General features: G+C 49.3%; 2 protein-coding genes across 2 annotated transcripts; both read left to right on the forward strand.

The window, feature by feature from the left end:
• Positions 1-106: 106 nt before the first annotated feature.
• Positions 107-1309, forward strand: F5J12DRAFT_789318 (uncharacterized protein; the record flags this gene model as incomplete). The annotated part of the gene is made up of 1 exon (XM_051743767.1): positions 107-1309. The coding sequence occupies one exon, from the start codon at positions 107-109 to the stop codon at positions 1307-1309; it is 1203 nt and encodes a 400-aa protein (XP_051593925.1).
• Positions 1310-4723: 3414 nt separating this feature from the next.
• On the forward strand, positions 4724-7855 carry F5J12DRAFT_732898 (uncharacterized protein; the record flags this gene model as incomplete). The annotated part of the gene is made up of 3 exons (XM_051741975.1): positions 4724-5028; positions 5089-7010; positions 7167-7855. Coding segments are annotated over 3 exons (2916 nt in total), but the record flags the coding sequence as incomplete, so codon positions are not given.
• Between the last annotated feature and the right edge of the window lie 3698 nt (positions 7856-11553).

Genomic DNA, 11553 nt, shown 5'->3' on the forward strand with positions numbered 1-11553 from the left:
GGAGGTGAAGACCACATTCCAGCTGGTGCAGCAAACAGAGGTGATCCGACAGAGTACAGACCGATGGGAACTGGGGTATCACTTGGAAAGGGTGCCAGTCCACTCCATGCATCGACGAGTGGCAGAAGTGTTGGAGGAGGAAGGCTCACGCTGGGAAGAAAGGGACAGAGGGTTGGTGTTTGTGACATCCATAGCAGCGGGTCAGCATCTGTCACACATGACAGCATATCCGTTCTACAATGGAGACAAGGGGACGACTGACGAGGACCGAGGATGGATGTATGGACAGTGGATCAAAGGATTCTCCAAGGTGCTAATTGCGACCACTGCCTTCAGCGCTGGGAACGACTACCCTCACGTGCGAACGGTCATTCACATGGACCGACCATTTGACATGGTGGACTACATCCAAGGACAGGGCAGAGCTGGTCGAGATGGGCAGGCAGCCAACTGCTATACGATCATCCCACCGACATCAACACTGCCAAACATAGAGACGATGGGACTGGAAGGGGAGGCGAGATGGGCGATGTATGAACTACTGTATTGCTATGGGCCAAGGAGATGCCTGCGGTATGGGATGACGCTGTTCAATGACAGCAAAGGGGTTGGTTGTTGGATGGAGGAAGGAAAGGAGAAATGCTCTGTCTGCCTAGAGGAACCAGGACATGACCCATTGGACATACAGGTTGCTGGGACAGCAAGACTCAAACAGCAGGCGATGAAATCGATGGAGGGACGATTGATGGAAAGACGGGCTGCTCTGAAGACTAGCTTTGACAGTGCAGTGGTACAGGCGAGACAGCAGCGAGGGAAGGAAGAGATGAAACGATTAGAAGAGGGGGATGAAATACTGGAAGCATTGGAAAGTTTTGAGGGGTGCTGCAGTCTGTGCAGAGTGTTGAGGAAAGGTGCGATGGAGGGACATGGGATCAGAGAATGCCCACATCTAGATGGGAATGGATGGAGGGAATATGTGGAGTGGAGAAGAGGGCTGCAGTATGACATGCGGCACCACCGGAAGATCTGCTACATGTGCCACGTGCCACAGGTAAATGACAAGGTGCACCCACAATTCAAGAAGGCAGAGAAGGGGAACAAGGACTGCAGGTTTGGAGATGTGGTAGCACCTGCAGCATATGGGATCTATCTGAATGAGGAGTTACGAAGGGAAGCAGAGAAAAAGTTTGGGGAAAGGTGGGGGGAGGGTGGAGTGTATTTGAAGTGGTTGATGGGGCGACCGAGGCAAGGACATCACAGCAACTTGATTGACCTGATCATGTGGTATCACGAGCACTCACAGACATGAATAGAAGAGCAGGGATTTGTACATGTGGCAGCGACAGGGACTGGGAAAAACAAGCGACCGGTTGCTTATCTGGAACAGGTACTAGGGAGGCCAAAGGAGAAAAAAGCAAGAGAGACAGGTGAGTGATAAGGATGAGGACTAAGTGGTGATGACAGACTACTGATGGCAAGGGACGAAGGCTGAACTGGAAAGTATGAGTATAGAAGGTAAGGGATGTGTTGGTTATCTGGACTGGGGAGTGACGAGGGACTACTACTGACTAATAATATGCTTTCCGGACCCTGCCCCAGGGTCCGCATGCATCTAGGAAAGGGTGCATGCATCTAGCGAAGAGTGTAGCATCCGTGCATGCATCTAGGAAAGCGTGCATGCATCCGTGCATGCATCTAGGAAAGCGTGCATGCATCCGTGCATGCATCTAGGAAAGCGTGCATGCATCTAGGAAAGCGTGCATGCATCTAGGAAAGTGCACATGCATCTAGGAAAGTGTACATGCATCTAGAGAAGAGTGTAGCATTGGTGCATGCATCTAGGAATGTGCACATGCATCTAGGAATGCGTGCATGCATCTAGGAAAGGGTGCATGCATCTAGGAATGTGCACATGCATCTAGGAATGCATGCATGCATCTAGGAAAGGGTGCATGCATCTAGGAATGCGTGCATGCATCTAGGAAAGGGTGCATGCATCTAGGAATGTGCACATGCATCTAGGAATGCGTGCATGCATCTAGGAAAGTGCACATGCATCTAGAGAACAGTGTAGCATTGGTGCATGCATTGGTGCATGCATCTAGGAATGTGCACATGCATCTAGAGAAGAGTGTAGCACCAGTGCATGCATCTAGGAAAAGGGTGCATGCATCTAGGAATGTGTGCATGCATGCATCTAGGAATGTGCACATGCATCTAGGAATGCATGCATGCATCTAGAGAAGAGTGTAGCATCAGTGCATGCATCTAGGAATGCGCACATGCATCTAGGAATGCACACATGCATCTAGGAATGCGTGCATGCATCTAGGAATGCACACATGCATCCCTGCCTTATATGGAAGGTTTCCTGCATGAAACCTGCACAGCCACTGAATGAAACCTCACAGCCACTGAATGAAACCTCACAGCCACTGAATGAAACCTACACAGCCACTGAATGAAACCTCACAGCCACTGAATGAAACCTACACAGCCACTGAATGAAACCTACACAGCCACTGCATGCAACCTCTCAGTGAGTGAATGCAACCAACACAGCCACTGAATGCAACCTCCATATAAGGAAATGCACAGCCACAGAGAGCAGAGAAAATAAGTGACTGGTTGCTTATCTGGATTGAAGATGATAGGCAGTTGATTAGCAAAAACAGCAGATTACCAAAAGATGTAGTAGACACAGCTACTCATTGCAACTGTCTGAAAAATAGGTGACCGGTTGCTTATCTGGATGCAAGGGAAGTAAAGTAGCAAGGAGGCAGCTGGGAAGAACAAGCTGATTATCTGGACAAGTCAGACACTAGTACTGAACACGACTAGCACAGCCACTCATTGTGACTGCCTGCAAAATAGGTGACCGGTTGCTTATTTGACTTGTGGCAGAAAGTAAGAAAACCACTGACCAGGCTGAAGGTAGTTGCCTAATTTGGACATCCAAATGGGCATGACACACCAATTAGGTAGTTTAGGGTGGGTAGAGCCAAATAAATAAAGCTGACTGTGGGAAATTTTCCCCTTTACATCTCTGCTTCTTACCACCACCATCTACCTCACCATGCCCAACTATGTCTGTGCCACCTGTGAAGACACCTTCTCCACCAAGAGTACCTACATAGCTCACAGCAAGAAATGCTCTTCCAAGGCTACCATCCACCTGCCCCACACCAACCAGACTATTGAGTTGCAAAGGAATGACATGGGTGATTTCATTTGTAACTGTTCTGCCCTTGGCTGTGGCAAGCCCTTCAAGTATGCCAGCAACCTCAAGTCTGATATCAAGAAGGCTGGTAGTACATGGAAGGGGCCAGAGATACAGGTGAGCAGTGGTGGGAAATAGTTTCCTTATTTGGAAACAACTCTGAACATGTTAACAGGGTAATCTACCCATGGGCAAATTTGACTTGGTAAGTGGCTTCATCCACCAAAAAAATAAGCGACCGGTTGCTTATCTGCCCTTCACAGACCCATGGACAAGGGATTGGAGCTGGACCTAGCAAGGACTTGGTAAGTGGTATTCTCAGGAGCAAGTGACCAATCACCCATGACATCACTATCGCAGACCCATGAGGAGGAGGGTAATGCAGGTGGTCCCAGCAGGGCCAGCAAGCACTTGGTAAGTGGCTGGCCCAAGCCAGAATAAGCAACCGGTTGCTTATTCTTCTGCCCAATGTCATTATAGCATGAAGATATCAGTGAGAGTGACAGTGGAGATGTGAGTACCAAGCTTATGGCCATTGGTGACAATGGAATGATGGATGGTCATGGCACACCAGTTCCATCACAGGTCCATTGGATCCCCAGTGAGTAGATGTGTTGCATCTGTCTATCCATACCCCACAGTGCTAAACAGGGAAACAGATAGCAGAGGATTTTGGGAAGATCCCATCTCCTCACCAGTTGATCCCACAAGATGAAATCATGCATTCACCCCCACCACCAGCAGTGAGTGTCATTGCTTCCCCACAAATAAGCGACCGGTCGCTTATCCATGGACTGGGAAACCATTCCAGGGTGATGTAAGGATGGTGTCACCTACAGCCCACAAGTCGGTCCCTCCTCAAAAATCCCCTCAAGCACCAGCACCACGATTGCCATCTCTCATAGTGAGTCTATCAGAGCCAACTTGCTAACGACCAGACTCGAGTTCTTTCAGTCAGCGATCCAAGCCCACAACCAGAACACTGGCAATGTTGTGCCATCTTTGGCACAAAGGTCCCAGCAGCCACACTTGCCATTGACAACAGCCCCAGGGCTCATCTCTGATGCATTTCTGGATTCATTGGACCTTGCAGTGAATGCAGAGTTCCATTTCCTGACATGCCAGGTCTGTGAAATGGCATTAAGAGCAGGAGAAGTCAAGAGCCATCTGGCAAAGATCCATGGCAGACAGGCAACCTACAGTGACATGACCTTGAAGCTGGCCATGGCATCACTGGAGGTGACAGAACGGCTGCCCACTGGTATTACTGGGCCTAGAACCATTGTCCATGGTCTGAAAGTCTTTGAGGCCATGGCTTGCAGTCACTGTGACCTTTTGTCCAGGTCAACAGAGCGTCTACGGAAACATCACTCCAAAGACCACCCGATGGAACCCAGACCAAAACATTGGAGAGCTTGCAAAGTACAGCACTTGAAGGAAAGTTCAGGGGACCTGCAGGCATTCTGGGAGGTGAAGGATGATGAAGAAAGGCAGAGTGAGCCAATGGCTCGACAGGCTCTGGTGGATTCTTTGCTCAAAGAACTGGAGCCAACACTGGAGGTGGTCCAAACACCACTGGACGGTCGCATGGTGAGCCCCTGGTTGCTGACGACACAGTGGCATGAGCAGGTTGCAGGCAAGAATGTCAAACTGCTGCGGAGCTGGGTTTCCCTACCCAAGGACGATGATGGGGACATCCCTGGACTGAAGCTTGCAGTGCAAGCATACTATAGAAAAGCGCTCTCTCTGCTAGACCATACACATGAACTGGTCCTGAAGAGATTACATTCACCTGACCCCACCAAAAAGTAAGCAGCCATGCCAACTCACAAATAGGCGACCGGTCGCTTATTCCTTCCATCCACCAGTGGCATCTCCAACACACCCTTCCACAAGCACCTCCATGAGGCCACCATGAAGCAATACATCATCCCAGTGGTTGCTCTACTGGCAATGTTGATCAGACAACAACATGCTGGAGGGTCATTCTCTGGGTCAAACCCCAATGTCATGGAGCTGCTTGCAGTGCTCCGCATGGGGGATGAAGAAGGACCAGAGGCTTTGCAGATCATCCACCAGCTGCTCTTTGAGGTTTGGAGCACGGCATGGAAGCCTCGAGGGGAGAGGGAGATTGTGGACCCCACAGAAAGGTGTCTGGCCCTTCTGACCCTTGGGGAAGATGGTGGATTCAAGGAGCCACACCTAGTCACTGGGATCATAGCCAAGTTGGAGTATTGCATGCGACTCACGTTCCTCCAAGAGATTCACCACCGCATGCAGTCAGACCCCCAGAGCGAGGACCTGGACCACTGCCTGGATCTGGGAAGCTTCTTTGTGGAAAACACCCAGTATACCTTCTCTCGTCTACGTTCTCTTCAACACAGGGCAAGTTCCCTGTCATACGATACCATGAGCCTTCCTCAGGTGTGGTGGACAGACACCAAGACCTGGAAGACGATGCTCTACCGAGGGGAGCAGGTGGACTTTGGAGATCTCTGCAAGGTCTTTGAAGAGACAGAGGCAAAGCTGGTAGAGGCTTGGGAGCAGGGGGTGCTGATGGGCAAGGATATCCGAGTGGACTATGACAAGATTGCAGAGGACCTCATCAACAAGGATGTTGGCTACTGCTTCCTGTCTGATGTCAGAAATCCAGAGCTTGGCAGTCGAGGCCGACTGGTCAGGCACTTCCTCGAAGATGAGGAAACTTTTGCCCACTTTGCCATGGTACGGCAGGGAGGTATTGTATGGAATGTGGGTGCCCTCCAAGCTTGGTTGAAGAAGTATGCAGAGCTGCAAAGCCTGCTCCTATTGAGGGCACAGATGCTCAGTGGTGCACCAAGTCGTGGCACAGAGCTCACTGCGATGACCTATCGCAACACTCAAACTCGACCGACTCGAAACCTGGTGGTCCTGGGCAAGCACGTGTCACTGCTTTGCCAATATCTCAAGACCACAGCATTGACAGGGAAGGACAAGCTGATCCCTCATGCCTTGGATGCCATCACCAGCGACATCTTGGTACAGGACCTAGCCTTGGCACGACCCTTTGCAGAGATTGCAGCCAAGGCATGCTTCCCAGACAGGCCAGAGGTGGTGGACCTGTACCGAAACCATGTCTTTGTCAACTATGATTGCCTCTTTGACTCCAAGGACCTCTCATTGATCATGAGCAGGCACAGCCTTCCCACCATGCACTTTGGGCTGACCATCAACTCATGGCGACACATCCAGACAGCATGGAAACGAAAACTTGGCTGTGCAGTGGAGGATGTGATAGAGATGGACAGGGAAGACAATGTGGAAGCCCTGCAGGCAGGCCATAGTCGGTCTACAGAAAACCGAGTGTATGGCATCAGCGTGGAAGCTCTGGCTGGAGCTGCAGAGGATGTGCTACCTGCATACCTCAATGCCAGCATGGAATGGCAAAGGCACTGCCAGGTGGCAGTCAGTGGCCAGTCAACATCATACAAGACTGCACGGGCACACCCCCCATCACCATCCCCATCCCCAGCTGCTCCACCAGTACCTGAGCCCAGGGAAAACAAGCGACCGGTTGCTTATTCCATGGCAACAGAGGCAGTCCAAAAGGCCATGATAGATGCAGTGGTGGCCAAACTGCCATCCACAGATGAGATTGCCACCAAGGTGATGGACAAGCTGATGCCTGCACTGAAGGGAATGTTGCAGGAGGTAATTCGATCCACCACAGGAGGTCCATCAGAGAGGACAGACAAAGGGAAAGGGAAGGAGAGGGAGAGGGAGAAAGAGCAAGGGCAGAGTACCAGTCATGGTTGGTAACACTCATGTGAGATGATTGTCAGAAATTAAATCCATTCTAGACAGGGCACAGTCTGAAATAAGCGACCGGTTGCCTATCTGGGACCACAGCGATGTTGAACTGGAGCAGACAGATGTACATGGTAAGACCAGAGAAAACATTTGCCAGTAGACGAGTCCCTAACATGGCCTTTCACAGTCCAGCCTGGAGAATGCAGCACAAGTGACCAGTCAGCTACCTTGGATCAGGCACTAAAAGCGATGCAGGGCCTACTGAAGAACCCATCAGCAAGCTGGAAATCAAAGGAACAGCATGCCTGCATGGCAACAGTACTCAAAGGGGAAACAGACCTGGTAGCAGTGCTGGGTACTGGAGCTGGCAAGTCGATGCTGGCGATCGTTCCAAGTGTGGTGCAACCAAAGGAAGCCACGGTGCTAGTCTTGCCTCTAAATTCTCTCATGCTGGACTACCGACGACGACTGGAGGAGTTCAGAGTGCCATACCAAGTCTATGGAGCAGACAAACCCTTGAGCTCATCCACGAATTTGATTCTGGTCACAGCAGACAGGGCATTGACATCACAGTGGAGGTCTGCGCTGGCGATGCTGAACCAAAGCAAGAAGGTGGCCAGGCTGATATTTGACGAGGCCCACATTCCACTGATGTCGAAAGACTATCGGATGGTGTTCCAAAGCATCCACCAACTACGAAGCGTCCCGATGCAGCTAGTGCTGTTGAGTGCCACGCTTCCAAGATGGTGTATGGAGGAGGTGAAGACCACATTCCAGCTGGTGCAGCAAACAGAGGTGATCCGACAGAGTACAGACCGATGGGAACTGGGGTATCACTTGGAAAGGGTGCCAGTCCACTCCATGCATCGACGAGTGGCAGAAGTGTTGGAGGAGGAAGGCTCACGCTGGGAAGAAAGGGACAGAGGGTTGGTGTTTGTGACATCCATAGCAGCGGGTCAGCATCTGTCACACATGACAGCATATCCGTTCTACAATGGAGACAAGGGGACGACTGACGAGGACCGAGGATGGATGTATGGACAGTGGATCAAAGGATTCTCCAAGGTGCTAATTGCGACCACTGCCTTCAGCGCTGGGAACGACTACCCTCACGTGCGAACGGTCATTCACATGGACCGACCATTTGACATGGTGGACTACATCCAAGGACAGGGCAGAGCTGGTCGAGATGGGCAGGCAGCCAACTGCTATACGATCATCCCACCGACATCAACACTGCCAAACATAGAGACGATGGGACTGGAAGGGGAGGCGAGATGGGCGATGTATGAACTACTGTATTGCTATGGGCCAAGGAGATGCCTGCGGTATGGGATGACGCTGTTCAATGACAGCAAAGGGGTTGGTTGTTGGATGGAGGAAGGAAAGGAGAAATGCTCTGTCTGCCTAGAGGAACCAGGACATGACCCATTGGACATACAGGTTGCTGGGACAGCAAGACTCAAACAGCAGGCGATGAAATCGATGGAGGGACGATTGATGGAAAGACGGGCTGCTCTGAAGACTAGCTTTGACAGTGCAGTGGTACAGGCGAGACAGCAGCGAGGGAAGGAAGAGATGAAACGATTAGAAGAGGGGGATGAAATACTGGAAGCATTGGAAAGTTTTGAGGGGTGCTGCAGTCTGTGCAGAGTGTTGAGGAAAGGTGCGATGGAGGGACATGGGATCAGAGAATGCCCACATCTAGATGGGAATGGATGGAGGGAATATGTGGAGTGGAGAAGAGGGCTGCAGTATGACATGCGGCACCACCGGAAGATCTGCTACATGTGCCACGTGCCACAGGTAAATGACAAGGTGCACCCACAATTCAAGAAGGCAGAGAAGGGGAACAAGGACTGCAGGTTTGGAGATGTGGTAGCACCTGCAGCATATGGGATCTATCTGAATGAGGAGTTACGAAGGGAAGCAGAGAAAAAGTTTGGGGAAAGGTGGGGGGAGGGTGGAGTGTATTTGAAGTGGTTGATGGGGCGACCGAGGCAAGGACATCACAGCAACTTGATTGACCTGATCATGTGGTATCACGAGCACTCACAGACATGAATAGAAGAGCAGGGATTTGTACATGTGGCAGCGACAGGGACTGGGAAAAACAAGCGACCGGTTGCTTATCTGGAACAGGTACTAGGGAGGCCAAAGGAGAAAAAAGCAAGAGAGACAGGTGAGTGATAAGGATGAGGACTAAGTGGTGATGACAGACTACTGATGGCAAGGGACGAAGGCTGAACTGGAAAGTATGAGTATAGAAGGTAAGGGATGTGTTGGTTATCTGGACTGGGGAGTGACGAGGGACTACTACTGACTATGAAGACCGAGTGGCTAGAAAGTGAGGACAGACGACTGAAATGCGACTACAGACTACTGACTGGTGAGTAGTGATGACAAGAAAATAAGTGATGGGTGGTGATTTGGACTAGTGACTATGGACACATGAGACATGACAAGGGACTAGGGGCTACAGACGAGGGAAAGTAATGGTGAGTGAACTGGGATGATAGCTGGGAAATAAGGGGTGAGTCAATGCAGGTGAGAATGGGCACAATAACCCCAGTAATTGATGGTGATATAACCCCCGGATCCCCCCCCCGAGTGAGAGTGGTGAGTGGGGTTGGTAGTAGTGTTGGTAGTGAAAGTGTAGTGTTGGAGGATTTTAATAGTGGTAGTAGTAGTAGTGGTAATAGGAATAGGGTAGAGTGGGAGGATTTGAGTGGTAATGTTGGGGGTAGTAAGAGTAATAGTAGTAGTAGTAGTATAGTTGGTAGTGTTGGTAATAGGAATAGAGTAGTGTGGGAAGAAATTGGTAGTAGTAGTAGTGTAAGTAGTGGTAGTGGTGGTGGCAGTAGGAGTGGTAGTAATGGTAGTGGTAATAGGAATAGGGTAGTGTGGTTGGTAATGAGTGGTGGTGGGGGTAATGGTAGTGTAGTGTGGGAAGAAAATTGAGGTAGTAGTGTAAGTAGTGTAGGTAGTGTAGGGTGGGAAGAAAATTGTGGTAGAGAAAGTAGGGTAGTTGGTAATAGGAGTAGTGGTGGTAATGGAAATAAGAATGTGGTGTAGATGGAAAAAAGAAAAGTTGGTAGTAGGAATAGGAATAGAGTAGGGAGTGAAGAAAAGAGAGGTAGTAGTGGTGTTGTAGGTAATAGGAATAGGGTAGTGTGTGAGAATGTAAGTAGTAGTGATAGTAATGGTAGTGTAGTTGGTAATAAGGAAGTGATAATGTGGGAGGAAAAGAGTAGTAGTAGTGGTGGTGGTGGTGGTGTAGGTAGAATTGGTAGGGTAGTTGAGAATAAGAGAGTAGTGTAGTTGGAAATGTGTTGTGTGGTTGGTAGAGTTGGTAGTAGGAATAGGGTAGTGTAGGGGGAAATGGGAGGTGTTGTAAGTAGGGTAAGTAGGGTAGTGTTGGTAGTGATTGATAGTAGTAGTGTAGGTTGTGTAGTTGGTAGGAATGATAGGATAGTGTAGGATTGGGAGAGTAGTAGTAGTAGTGTAAGTGATGTAGGGTAGTTGGTAATAGGAGAATAGAGTATGGAGTAGATGGAAAAAAGAAAAGTTGGTAGTAGGATTAGGAATAGGGTAGAGTAGGTGTTGTAAGTAGGGTAGTGTGTGATAGGTAGGTGGAGTAGTTGGTATGGATGGGAATAGGAATAGGAATAGGAATAGGGTAGTGTAGGTAATAGGAATAGGAATAGGAATAGGGTAGTGTAGGTAATAGGAATAGGAATAGGAATAGGGTAGGTAGTGTAGGTAATAGGAATAGAATTAGGAATAGGGTAGTGTAGGTAATAGGAATAGGAATAGGAGTGATAGTGTAGTAAGATTGGGTGGTAGAGTTGGTAGTAGGAATAGGGTAGGATAAGTGGTAGGAGTAGGGTAGGTAGTAGGGTAGGTAGTGGGATGGGTAGTAGGATAGGTGGTAGGATAGGTAGTAGGATAGGTGGTAGGATAGGTAGTAGGATAGGTGGTAGGATAGGTAGTTGGAGTAGGGTTAGGGGGAATAGGATAGGTAGTTGGAGTAGGGTTAGGGGGAATAGGATAGGTGGTAGGATAGGTAGTTGGAGTAGGATTAGGGGGAATAGGATAGGTAGTTGGAGTAGGATTAGGGGGAATAGGATAGGTAGTTGGAGTAGGATTAGGGGGAATAGGATAGGTAGTTGGATTAGGATAGGTAGTAGGATTAGGATAGGTAGTAGGATTAGGATTAGGATAGGTAGTAGGATTAGGAGTAGGATAGGTAGTAGGATTAGGAGTAGAGGGAGGTAATGTAGTTGTGATAGGATTAGGGGGAGATAAGTGTAGTAGGGGATTATGTAGGAGAGATAGGGGTTGATTATGTAAGATTTGATTATTTATTTAGGAGAAGTTAAGTTAAGAGGTTAGGTTAGGGTTAGGTTAGGTTAGGTTAGGGTTAGGTTAGGTTAGGTTAGGGTTAGGTTAGGTTAGGGTTAGGTTAGGGTTAGGTTAGGGTTAGGTTAGGGTTAGGTTAGGTTAGGGTTAGGTTAGGGTTAGGTTAGGGTTAGGTTAGGGTT

The sequence above is a fragment of the Pisolithus orientalis genome (assembly GCF_024613125.1).
Source record: "Pisolithus orientalis strain OTSU chromosome Unknown F5J12scaffold_485, whole genome shotgun sequence".
Taxonomy (NCBI): domain Eukaryota; kingdom Fungi; phylum Basidiomycota; class Agaricomycetes; order Boletales; family Pisolithaceae; genus Pisolithus; species Pisolithus orientalis.